At 32.6% G+C, this 14165-nt stretch overlaps 1 protein-coding gene across 4 annotated transcripts in view; it reads left to right on the forward strand.

The window, feature by feature from the left end:
- Positions 1–14165, forward strand: part of Scaf8 (SR-related CTD associated factor 8) — a 91105-nt gene that overhangs the window by 27177 nt on the left and 49763 nt on the right. For all 4 annotated transcript variants that reach the window (XM_048800244.1, XM_048800241.1, XM_015502449.2 and 1 more), the window contains exons 3-4: positions 515–559; positions 10910–11071. In XM_048800244.1, coding sequence (XP_048656201.1) covers positions 515–559; positions 10910–11071 — 207 coding nt within the window. The remainder of the gene's footprint in view (positions 1–514; positions 560–10909; positions 11072–14165) is intronic.

The raw sequence follows: 14165 nt of genomic DNA on the forward strand, positions 1-14165 counted from the left end.
TGTTCTTTTCCTTCCTTGAAAGTAATACATCTCCCATTTTATATATCATAATATTTTGCTGTCAACACAAGTTGGTCAAAGTATGCTTTCACAAAGACTTTAATAGGGGGCCAGGGCTGTGGCTTAGCGGTAGAACCCTTGCCTTGCACATGTGGGGCACTGGGTTCAATCCTCAGCACCACATAAAAATGGATAAACAAAATAAAGTTATTGTGTCCATCTACAACTAAAAAAATACATATTAAAAAAAGACTTTAGTAGTATTCTTTCATATCTACATTAAATAACACATTTTTGACATGCTGACCATGTATCTACTTAAGAATTACTTAAGAAATTACATAGCACAGCTAGTTGGTTGTAAAAGGTGAGTGGTGTGAATGCTTATCTTGAAGTTTTGATTAAAATTAATTGTTTTGATGGGCTTTTTGAGCCATGTTAAATCCTGTGGTTGGCAGGAAATTCTTTTACTAAAAGTGATTTTAATACTGTACCTTTTTTCTGCCTCTTTCAGTTCTATAAACATGTGGTACAGAGTGTTGAGAAATTCATTCAGAAAGTAAGTATAAGCTTTTAATACATAGACTAAATGTAATGTAATTGTATATTAGTGCCTGTACTCTTCTCCTTTAAATGAAATCCTGAGGTTGTTTTGATAGACTATTAAAAGTGATTCTAGTTATTTTATTTTCTAATTAAGAGAGAAAATGAAAGTGCCTTTTGGATAATTCTAAAATGGTAGCTTTCAGGCAGATATTTTTGCTAAATTTACATTGCCTAAGTGAGTATGCGTTCCTTGAAAATAATTACATCAATATGATTGATATTTTTTTTTAAATGGAATATAAATCTGTTGTTTTACATAGCCTTTAAGGAAGTTCTCTCTTGTAGCTCTCTGTTTATATTAGGTATGGATAAAATATTGTCTTGGATGTTTTTCTTCTGCTGATCACTTTATTTGATCCATTAGGATGTTAAAAATTGCTACATGTTATTATATATACCTGCAGTTCCATTTTCCAGGAGAAGCAGAGGAGATAAAGTTGAAAACATCTGTCTTGCATACATTTAGTAATGTTTTTGTAACCAGAGTCTGAGACAGTTGTAGTTCTTGAGTGCACCTGTTTGTGATCATTACTCTGTTGATGCCAGAGTTTCTGGCAGAGGTACTTAAGACTTAATTCCTTATAAGATGATACTACAGGAAATCAGTACTTTCCTGATTTGTGTTTAGGATTATTTTCTGTCTATATTCATGTGTCTAGGTATAAGCAGAGGCAGTTTGAGAATCAGAAGTATATGGCATTAAGGATTTAGCAAGGTTGCAGTGTCACAAAAATAGTTGACTGAGAGAAGAGTGCAGGAATCAAGGTGAGATTTGTGTCAGTCAACTAGGTAGCCTTGAGTAACTCAACCTGTATTTGATTCAAGCCTTTTCTCTTTTTTCAAGTGTTATTTTCTCAATACTTAAGGTATTGATTAAATATATATGGGGATTAATTAACTTAAATAATTTGAAGATAAGACGTGAGTAAAATAACATTGCTTTTTTAGGTAAATTAAGCTAAAAAATAAAAATGCTACTGATTGAAAGATTTATCAGTCCAAAGCAAGTCTTTAAAGTCTTTTATCTAAAGCAGTGCCTCTTAAGCTTTACTGTGTGTAGGATTTAGTAGGGATCTTGATACAATGGAGGTTCTGTTTCACTGAGTGTATGGCGCAACCTAAGAGTCTTCATTTCTATCAGTTCTATATAATGTCTTTGCTGTTTATACAGAAGTCAGAATTTGAGTGGTGTAGAATTTAAAGGATAAATGTGAATTTGTGGAAAATTGTTTGTTGACTGATTTGATTTGGGTTAGAGGTAGTTCTAATAAGATATTTCAGAATCATATGAAGACCTGTAGTGATCAAAGTTATTCCATTGTTAAGTAATTTATTATCCATCAGAAGAAGCAAGTCAATATTTGTTTCCTCTTCTCTGTAATTTTGCATTTCAAGAACAGTTTAAGTGGAATCTTATAGTATGTAGCCTTTTGAGTTAGGCATGTTGTACTCAACATAATTCTTTTGAGATCTAGGGAAGTAACTGCATGTATCAAATAGTTTCTTACCTTTTTATTTCTGGGTAGTGTTCCATTATATGGATGCACCACAGTTTTAACAATTCACTTATTGAAGATCAGCTGGGTTGTTTCCAGCTTTTGACTATTATGTATAAAACTGCTAGGAACATTCATATATAATTTTTGGTGAATTTTTTTCATTTCTCTGGGATAGGAAGTCATGTTTTCATTTTGTAAGAAACTCTCAAAATTGTCTTCTAGGATGGCAGTATCATTTTATATTCCTATCATGTGTTATAATAAAAATAATGCAGGTAAGGGAGAGGCATGCTTCTAGCTTTCTATTGTGTTAACTATCATTTCATGTTTTGGTCATGAGAGATTTATAACTGGAGTAATGAATGATGGTGATAAATGAAAAATTAACAATAAAGATAACTTCCTATGAGCTAGAAAAACTGAAAGAATATTCTGGTCTCTGGTCTTTGTCTTAATGAATTTTGCCAAATATCATGGTGTGTTCCGATTTTGTCAAACTTTCATGAGGCAGAAGCAAAGGCCAAAAATACCAAACTCAGACAAATTTTAGAATAGTTATTTGCATTATAAATAACTGAGTTCATTATTCTGAATGATAAAGAAAATATATTTTATTTGGATTTAGAAAACGTTCTATTTGCTGACTTTTCTACCATCTATTTGCTACCATTCTATTTGCTAGCTTGATATGCATGAGCTAAATGTTCAGCTATGTTCCTAAAATATGTAGACTTTAGCCAACTCCTTTTAAATCTTCCTTTGTACATGAGTACTACAAATGAATTTGTCCACTAAATTCAGAATGAGGTTAAATGTCATTACTCAGAACTGTTTCTTTTGTTACAATCTGGGTACTATGTTTCAGTCATATACTTAGATGGTATGTGGCTTCTCTTCAATACCACAGGTCAGCAAAACATTTTATCTTTTTAGTTTCTAATAATAGTCCCTATATGAACCACCATTATCATTATTTATAAGTTTTTGACTGTGATTAACCTTCAGATTTCTTACTTCATTGTTAGATCAGTGAGAGTAGGGAATGTGGTTTGATCTTGTAACACACATTTACTTAGTGAATAATATATGAAAATATTGTGTTAAACACTTTAGGCATTACATAATGAAAGATTTTGATCTGGTAGTTTTATGCCCATTATTTGATTCTTTGTAGTGGATATAAATTTTTTTAGATGAAGCCAAAACAGTTTATCATCTTTTGGTATATTTATTTTTCTGCCCAGTGATATTTCCCCAGAGGAAGGGTAGAGTCCACATTGAAAGGTAGTTACATTTATTTAACCTTTTTTGTTTTGTTTCATGTAGGGTGCAGTGTTCTGTAATGGGTGGACTTTTATCATGGGTATTGCCTTACCCTTGGGATAGTGCACATAAAGATTTGGGCTTTGGGGCACAAATAGTTTAAAAGGAGCAGACTTCCATATTCTTACTTTGCATATGCCCTTTTTATTAAAATTTCTTTGCCCTGGGGTATTTTAGATGAGTTCTAAGTCTCTCAATCTGTAAGTTGCATTTCAAATATATCTTGACCTGCCCTCCTGGGTCATCACAATATGAGAAACTTGGGCTTGTTGTGTGTGTGTTTTTAAGAAACCACGGATGTTTTATATAATTTGTGTTGTGCAGTACACAAACACGCACACACATACACACAGAAGTGCAGAAAAACAACATATATAGCTGGATTTTTACAAAGAGAAAACCTGTGTAATTCCTACTCATTTGAAATCAAACTGTGATTAATGTGCCTACCACCCTAAGTGCCTCTTCTTGATCACATCCTCTACCCAAGTAACCATAGTCAGACTCTTATGTTAGTCACATCTTTGCTTGGTGTTATAGTTTTATTTAAAATAAGTGCAATTTTTTTTCAGTTTTTGTGATCAAACCCTCATATATAAGACCTTATATATTTAATACTGTGTGTTACCCCTGTATACGTGAGAAAAAAATTGTTTTACTTTTTCTAGACCAGTGTGGCTATTAATTTCTCTACCATACCTACCCTACATGGTGAACTGGGAAACTGTCCAAAGTTGATATCAGAACTTAAGTTTCTAAAAATCCAAATTCATACATGTGCACATGTCATGTGCACACACAACTTAGGTTAGGTTCTTCAGTTATCTGGACAAAATCATAGAGACATTCAGCCCACTCCATTAATAAAAAGACCCCAAATCACCACCACCCCTGCCCTGAAAATAGAGTTTCCTTACTGTTGTACCTGGAACCAGTTTTTAAAGTTTCTCAGTTGTCATCAGGAATCTAGAATATTATCATTAAAAATAGCTCTGATAAAGCATGGTTGCTACTTCATATCTTAATGCAAATTCAAGATATTTTATATTCATAGACTTGTGATATAATACTGTCTTAAGTGTAACTATGAATTCTTAAAAGTGATTTAATGTAGTTTTTAATTTCACATAATGGAATTCTTTGTTCATTATATGTTTAGGATTTTTGCATGTTTTGTATAGTAAGATTTTTGGGGGGATGGGGTACTGGGGAACTCAGGGACACTCAACCACTGAGTCACGTTCCCAGACCTGTTTTGTATTTTATTTAGAGACAGGGTCTCACTGAGTTGTTATTGAATTTGCAGTCCTCCTGCCTCAGCCTCCCAAGTTGCTGGGATTACAGGCGTGTGCCACCATGCCTGGCTATTTAGCAATATTAGTTACTGCTCATTGTTGTATATATTACATTTTACAAATAAGCTTTAGCTTGCCCATTCTACTGTTTACAGACACGGGAGGCAGTGTGTGTGTGGGTGTGACTTTTCTACTTTTTGATATTCTGAAAGTACTGCTGGGAATATTCTTATATATGCATTTTAGTTCATGTTATATTTGTGTAGGAGTGGAATTGCTGTGCTATAGGATATGCATTTCTTCTACTTTGCTGTATAATGCTTAATTAGTTTCATAATGGTTATACTAATTTACACTCCCACTAGCAATCTGTGAGATTGTGTGTGTCCCCCCCCCCCGTCTTTGACAATTCTTGGTATTATTATACTTAAATTTTCTAATCTAGTGAGGTTATTTTCAAAGGACATTAATAAATTACCTTCACAAAAGGAATTAAATTTCAGTCAGCTTTAAAACTGTTTTTTAACTGTGGTGGTGCATGCCTGTAATCCTAGCAACTGAGGGAGGCTAACAAAGGGGGATCATAAATTGGAGGTCAGCTTCAGTAACTTAGGGAGGTCCTGCCTTAAAATAAATAAATAAATAAACAAACAAACAAATAAATAGGGCTGGAGATATAGCTCATTAGTAGAATGCTCCTGGGAAACAACAACAAAACTTGTTTTTAGACTCCTAAGGACTCATCAGAATGAATTCCTATGACTAAAGAGTAAAACATACCCTAGTATGTTTAAAATGTTAGGTTGTTTTCTGATTACTATTACTTTTCTTCAAATTAAATGTTTCATCACCTCAGTCCAACCTCAGATATTTTACAAAGATGTATATAAAATTTGGATTTTTTTTTAGCTGTGTCTTGTCAGGAACTAAGGTAATATTTTTTTCTTACTTAAAGTCATCTTTCTCCTCTCATCATCCCTCAGTGACACTGCTTGCACATCAGTTAAGAACTGATCACCTTTCATCTCTTGCTTCCTTGTTGGTGTGATCAAGGTTCTATGTGAAGATGGACTAATGATTACCCCTATTCTGGCTTAGGGGTTGTGGAAATGCATATTACTTTTGTGGAATTTCAGAGCTTCCATGCTTTTGGAATTTGAATTATTACAAGTTTGGAAAATAGCATAAAAGTATTTAGTTGGCCATCCAAGAGAAAATATCATTTGATCTTTCTTCCTATTTTGTACTAATATCTCTTACCGAATTTGATTACTTAGCTGTTATTTTCTTAGGAAATACTACATAGATTCGTTCAGAATTAGCAGTGAAGATGTTATAGACTCTGTTAAGAGTATTATTATATGCTTAGTTCCTGTTGAATCTTTACTAAACTAATATTGGATATCCATAAAGTCTGAGACATGCTGCTGTTGTTTTTTTTTTAATAGTGTAGCTATTATGTTAATTAGCCTAGGTTTGTAGACTTTATAGGTACCCCATAGTATGAATTCTTATGCTATAAACCAGTTATTATCTTACATAAAGGAAACAAAATCTTAGGAAACACTTAAGGAACATATATAAATTTCTCATGATTTCTTAGAATTCCTTAATTGACAGTACATTAAACTGTAAATTTTATAGCTAAAATGATCATGATCTAAATGATCAGTGTTAAATCATCAAGTAATAGTAATTTGCTGCTTAGAAAACTCAGTTGGGGAAAACTTGAAGGACACATTATCTCTCTCTTGATTGTATTTGCAATCTGGTTGGAAGGCATTAGATAATATAGTGAATTATTTACTAAACAACTTTATATTTAATAGAGAAGCAACTTTGTTTCTTTTTACCATTGCTTCATATAGAATGGGGGGTATAACAGAATTTATAATTTACTTGATAAATAATCCAGTAAAGTAGTCATTTGTCTCCTAAACAGCAAGCTTATTTTAAATACAGAAGGGAATTTATTTGATTCTTATAAAATTCTTCCATGTGGCCTATGGCATAATACTGACCTCTTTAAATTCTGTGGGAGAAATAATGCAAGGATACATTTTAAAGTTAATAATGTAATTTTACTGATACCTGAAGAAATCTATGAACAAGCTTCAGAAGGTGTAGGGAACCATCTGGTAAACTTCCACAGTGTACAAGGAGTCTTATTAGAGAACACTCCCAAAATGTTAAAAACACTGATTGAGCAATGATTTTTTTTTTTTCTCAAATAGGATGAAGCTGCAATTAGGGCCCACGTTGTATGAATATTAGAATCTTCAGGAAGGTAGATAATTTGAAAAATCATACTTATTTTTGTAATATATGTGTGTTTGAGGTAGGATGTAGAGATTCCTAAAATAACCTACAGGGGTCAAACAAACAAAACAGCAAGAAAATCTTGGTATGAATGTCTAGAATAGTTAGAAAGCTCTTGGAGCACTTCTTAGCATTAGTGAATTTGATCACATTTGCTAGTTACCTGTCAATGTTATTGTTCTTTTCGCATGTGTTAGCTTTTTTTTTTTTTTTTTTAATGTAAGATAAGTAGAAAAGTACACTGTATTTGTGTGTCATGACACAAAGGAAGTCTTTTTTTTTTTAATTGTTTTTGTTGTTGTAAATGGACAGAATACTTTTTTAAAATTTATTTTTATGTGCTGCTGTTGAGGATCGAACACAGTGAGTCACATGTGCTATACAGGTACTCTGCCACTGAGCTGCAGCCCCAGCCCCACAAAGGAAATATTTTTAAGCCAAGGAAAAAGCTATTTTCATTGCAGCTCCCACCTAGTCTACTCTGTGATTTAAGAATCTTTGTTTACTATACAAGCTAGAAATAATGGAATTTTGCTGCTAGCGCCACTAAATGTTGGCAGCTCACAAGCCAAACTTTTCAATGTACAGAGGAAAGAAAAATCACTCATGGTTTCAGGCATGACTGTATCCTGGGAATCCTCTTTCATGGCTACCATCAGCATCATGCAGTGTTTTGCAGGTATAGCCCCTTACTCCTGTTTTTTTTTACTGTTCCAGCTCTGTTTTTACATTCAACTTTTAGTAGTTGAAAGTGGCAGCACAAATTCTAATAGGATTCATGTGTAGTCCAACTGGCCTGGAGAGTTCTTTTTAAACAACTCTGCCTGATGATAGCAGCAGATGCGACTTTGGATGGCAGCATGAAAATCACACAAGTATATTTAAAGGTGCATTCTCTCTAGTCATTCTTCCCTTACTTTTTCTAAGTGACTTTCTCTGAAGCATGGGAAATTGGAAATTATTAGAATATTGTTTGAAGATGGTATATCTGTAAATATTTTGCATGATACAATTTTTAAAAAATTATTTCAAGAGTAAAAATATAACATGCCCTGCCATTGGAGAGACTTAGAAATTCTTGTTTTCAGTCTAATATAATAAAAATTTGAACATTTCATATTTCTTTGTCTTAATTTGCTATGGTTATTTAAAGTTATTAATATTTAAATATTAAATTGTACTTAAATCGTTTTTCTGCCCTCTTATGTGGACAAATATCCAAAGCAGTAGTATAAAAAATTCTGAGACACAACATGTTGGTATAGAGTATGTCCGAAGGTAACTGTGGAAGAAAGAATGTTTTTCTTTAGGTGTTACTATTCACTAATAAATCTGCTAATATATTTTTGAAGCTTTAGAATCTTCACAGATGGCCATGAAAGGAAATTGTTTATAGCACACACTCATCATTATTCTGAATTAAGTTTATGGTCAGAATTTTTGGTATAAATAAAAGGAAAAGATTAAAAAAGACAACCACATTTGGGACTGGGGTTGTGGCTCAGTGGCAGAGCGCGCTTGCCTTGCACATGTGAGGCACTGAGTTCGATCCTCAGCACCACATAAAAATAAACAAAATAAAGATATTAAAAAAAAAACCTCAACATAGTAATGATGTTTGGATACTAATTTTTTTAAAAGACACCACATTAATTATTGCATTACTCATACATTAATTTTTAAAACTCTTATCAGCATAAGTTCTGTTCAGTCTTACTCAAGATAATCATTTGTGTAAAATAATTCATTATGTATAAGATTGTTTTCTGCCTTTGGGAAAGTTTAAATGCCAGTCAGTAAATAATTATTAAGCACTGATCTGTGTTTCTAGCACTGGGGAATAGTGTGTGTGTGTGTGTGTGTGTGTGTGTGTGTGTGTGTGTATTTACCAAAGTGGATGTTCTGGTTTTCATTAAGTTTAGAAAGTTTTATTTACTGACGGGTATTGTTAGCTAGGGTAGATAGTTAATTCTTTGAATGTATGATAGTGAAAGGAAGTTAACCTTGGCTAGATGGATAAAGTGAAGAAAAATAAGTCAGTTTTTTGGACATGAGGGAAAGCCTCAACTCCTTGAGACATTTAAAAACAGAAACTTTATTTATTTATTTTTTTTTTAAAGAGAGGGGAGAGAGAGAGAGAGAGAGAGAGAGAGAGAGAGAGAATTTTTTTTTTAATGTTTATTTTTTAGTTATTGGCGGACATAACATCTTTGTATGTGGTGCTGAGGATCGAACCCGGGCCGCACGCATGCCAGGCGAGCGCGCTACCGCTTGAGCCACATCCCCAGCCCTAAAAACAGAAACTTTAAAACAAAGTTTTTTGATCCTTCAGTTTACTCTAAGTCTTTAATGTCCAAACACTAATTTATTGCTCTTTTATGAAATACTTCAAGCATGTAATAGCCCACATCTCTCCTAACAGACTCTTTGAATTACAGTTAAAGTTCTCTGCATTTTTTCCAGCTTAATAAAGACCCTTACTAGATAGGTTCTTAAAAAGGGTTTTAAGGAACAAACTAAATGCCACCTAGCCTTTTTGAAGAATGAAATTAATCATTGTTTTGGTTGAAAATCCCAGTTAGAAACTCTGTGTGTGTGTGTGTGTGTGTGTGTGTGTGTGTGTGTGTTAGGGATGGGTTTGGGTTTTTCTTTTTCTTTTTAAATTTTTTTTGGTAGTTGTAGATTGTCAGGAAGCCTTTATTTTATTTATTTACTTATTTTTATGTGGTGCTAAGGATCAAACCCAGCTAGGCAAGTACTTTGCCACTGAACTACAGCCCCAGCCTGGGTTGGGGATTCTTGTATCAGTGATGATACTCAGATTTCCAAGAACATTCTCCTAATACAGTTTTGTTTTAATGCCATATGTGCCAGAAAATAACTTTAGGTGAAAATATTTAAGCTTTTATACTACTAAAAAACAAACTTGCTCTGTAACCATAATTTTCTTTTATTCCAATATATGCTGATAGGCAGTCTTTTTTTATGTTTTTGGTATGGAAACAAAAATAGGAGAAGTAAGCTTCAGGTTTTTTTTTTTTTTTTTTTAAGAAGGATTCTTCATTGTGTTGACTGACTTACTGTAGGCCAAAAAAGCCTGTAGTTAAAAAGTCGGGGACTTATAATTTCACAATATGATTGAGAAATAACCCAGGAGAGTTCTTGAAAAATGTTTTCATAGGATAAATTCCCAGAATTATAATGGTAATGTCTTATCTCTTATAGTTGGGGTGTTTGAAAAACGTTTGAAACTTTGGGTTCCTTGTATTTAGAATGGTATAACTTGCCATTTGTTGTTTGTTTTTGAATTAGTATAGAAACCTTTTTTTTTTTTTTTCCGAGAGAGAGAGAGAGAATTTTTTAATGTTTATTTTTTAGTTTTCAGCAGAGACAACATCTTTATTTGTATGTGGTGCTGAGGATCGAACGCGTGCGTGCCCGGCGAGCGCACTACCGCTTGAGCCACATCCCCAGCCCTAGAAACCCTTTGTTATGTGTTTTATACTGAAATCCTAATACATGTAGGCAATGAATTTTTTAGAGTCCTGTCCTTAATTTGCTTTTTCTTTCCGTAGCTTTTCAAAATCATTATGCAAATTTAAATATCATAACAATACCTTATTTATAATTTTTTTTTCATTGAAATCAGTTATGCAGTACTATTTTGGAACTTGGATGACTGACAGCTGAACTGAATGAGGAACATAGCCAAAGTAGATTCTTTAAAATGCCATTCCAGAGACATATGGTGTGGAATACTCAGTGTTTGAATATTCATTACAGCATGAGCAGTGTTTATGTATTTCTATAGGATTTATGATGATTTTTACCTTTGTTTTCTTCCCTTCCCACTCTTTTTCTCATCAGTGTAAACCAGAATACAAGGTACCTGGACTTTATGTTATTGACTCCATTGTGAGACAATCCCGACATCAGTTTGGTCAAGAAAAGGATGTGTTCGCACCCCGATTTAGTAATAACATCATTAGCACTTTTCAGAATTTATATCGTTGTCCTGGGGATGACAAGGTATGGTGCTGTTTTGTTTGGTGTTTAGATTATTCTAAATTCAAATATTTAATCATTACAATATCCACATTCATTTTTTGTTCTTAGAATTCCTTGAAGAGTGAAAAAATGTTGATTTTTGCTAGGTTTTAATTTATTTGAAGCAACTGCTGTTAAAGAAATTGGCTAAAATATCTTTTGGAATTATATTAAGCACTTATTCAAATCTAGGACTATTTTAGGATTATGATGTTTGAGTTGATATTTTCCTTTTCATTGTTCATGGAAAATGGTTTTGCCAAGTAATTCATAGAAAGTAATTGTATATCAAAATTGTTTTGTTATGGTACAATTTTATTAAAAGTGTTAGAAACCATTACTATTAAATCTTTGAAACCTGAATATGTACATATTCTGTAATTAACAAGTAACAAGAGTTTTGGACCCAAAGGCAGAATAAAGAAGAGTTGTTTATATTTGCCCTTAAATTTTAGGTTACTCATTTTGATGCTGATTTGGACATTTAGGTGTGGGTTTTGACAGGGTTGAATGCAATGTTGATTAGTTAGCAAAAGGTAAGAATGGGTGAAGACTAATGGAACTCATTTCTAGGTAGTTTTATTTATTTAAAAAGGACATTTACATATAAAATATGACAGTATTTCATAGGTTACTTTACACAATAAATAGGCAGTACAAAATAATAGTGTTGCCATCACAAATACCCAGGTATACTGATATCAGTCACATGGATTTAACAGTTATGAACAAACTATCATTATAGGTAGTTTTATTTTTAATAACTAAAATAGAACATTGAGCTGGAAGAAGAAAACCTTGTTATAATGAATAGATAACAGATAAATTTATTATGTTGTATTTTTAGTGAACTATTTTTGGATATAACTTCTTGACAGTTAATTTTTTTAATTTTGATACTTCGATACTTAGAAAGGCTGAAAGAATGTTTAAGATTTTAAGTGGCCCATGTTAATTGACTGTTAAAATAGGCACTTTGCAATCCCATCTGATAAATTAGCATTTTGAAATTTTATATCAGCATTTTAAAAAGTAACCCAACATCTTGACTTAGAAATTTCATTATTTGGACTTTGATTTCTGTCAGTTACAATGAACAAATCAGTCTTCAATTTGTGTATCTCATAATGTAATATCTCTTATTTTGTAAGTGTTTATGGAATAGGGCCTTTTTGTTTTTTAAAACTGTAGGAAGTAAGATTATATTAATACTGTAATTTCGATAATAAATGAGGGGCATTATGTGTATGTATGTAGATTTTTAGAATGATAGTTGTTAGGTACTAGTTATTTTGAATAACATGATGGGTAAATGTCTTAGAAACTGGGGTTGATTCTTGTGTAAGGCACAGAACTTTCTAAGTGCCCATCTTTTATAAAGAAGTAGTCATCAGATCTGAAGTTATTAAACATTTGTTGTGTAATTTTCTTTTTTTTGTGCTGGGGGTTGATCTAGTACCAACTTTACTGCTGAGCTGCATCCCCAACACCCCACTGCCCCTTTTATATTTGGAGAGAGTCACCTAATTGCTGGGTCTTGCTGTCTTGCCAAGGCTTACCTTGAATTTGTGATCTTCCTGCCCTAGCCTCCAGACAGCTAGGATTATAGTCAGGCACCCACTGCGCCTTTCTTGTTGTTATGTTTTCTTATGTTTCATTTGAAAAATTTGCATATTAATGTGATTTGGACATAATTTAAAAATATATAAACATAATAGTACGAGGAACTTAAAAATAAACCAGATCTTTATTCTGAAAATTGGTCTGTTACTGTTATAAAATGTATTCATTTAATTAGTGCTATTTTTGAATACATATTAATGACCTCTTTTTTCCCCCTAATTAAGGAGTCCCACAATAATTTAATAATTTGTACCAAGTAGTAATTTGTACTTGGTTATTGTTTACAATAAACTTTTATGTGTTTAAAAAGTTGTGAATCAAATTGTTCAGTGTCAGTATCAACGAAATGGTGATTAAGTGTATATTCTGTGTGAAATATTTGTATTTCATTAAGCAAGGTTTTAAGAAAAACAGGCCAGTTGATGTTACTTTAAAAAAAAATTGTAGAATATCTTGACTTTCTCTTTTTTTATATTTTTTAGTTTTAAGTGGACACAGTATCTTTATTTTATTTTTATGTGGTACTGAGGATCGAACCCAGTGCCTCAGGGGTGCTAGGCGAACACTCTACCACTGAGCCACAAATCCATGCTGAGAGACATTCTTCTTAATTGGGCATGTTGTTGTGCTTGTGTAAATCTGAAGCTTTTGGGCAAATTGTCACATAATCAATGGAGATATATAGAAATTTTTCTGATTATCAAGTTTTCTCTAAATACTGTTAATTACGCTTTTAGACTTCAGAATTATCCAAGAAATAGAAGTTGGTAATACCTATCTTTATAGGTTCTGTGTTTATAATACTCAGAATATAACAGGAGATAGGCAACAATACAATTAAACAGAATTTTAAAACTGAATGAAATTTCACTTAATCTCTTTTGGAGCAAGATTAGGGTATGCATAATTAAAGTGAAGTGCCATTTTATAGTGTTGCTATAAGAAGAACTATAAGTAGTAAGTAAGATATAGCTCTCTGCCAAGGTGTTCACATTGGGAGTGGTTGAGACTTTAAAGACCTTCAAAATACTGGTCAACCTAAACAGTTTGATACAATTTGAAATTGAGAAAAGAAACCCAAGAATACTTATGGTATACAGTCTCATTTTTATAGATAAGGGAACTGAGGGTTTAACATATATATTTTTTTTAATTGACACTTTTGGCTTAAGACCAAGGTTAATGAGAAAGGTTATGTAGATAGCATGTATTTCATGAATTTTATAACATCTACATGAATGTTATATGATTGATGGAGCCTTACCAAAAATATGAAGTACTCATACATAAGGGATCTAGAAAAGGGTGAGATTAAAACAAAAATTTGAGATATCTGTGTATGTATGTATTTGAAGTGGGTTGAGTTGGGCAATGCTGAGGATCTTTAGGGGGAGTAAGAGTAAATTGGATTCAATGCTGCTATTAAAGGGCCTACGAGAAAGAGAAAAAGAAA

Source organism: Marmota marmota, unplaced genomic scaffold, assembly GCF_001458135.2.
Source record: "Marmota marmota marmota unplaced genomic scaffold, marMar, whole genome shotgun sequence".
NCBI lineage: Eukaryota > Metazoa > Chordata > Mammalia > Rodentia > Sciuridae > Marmota > Marmota marmota.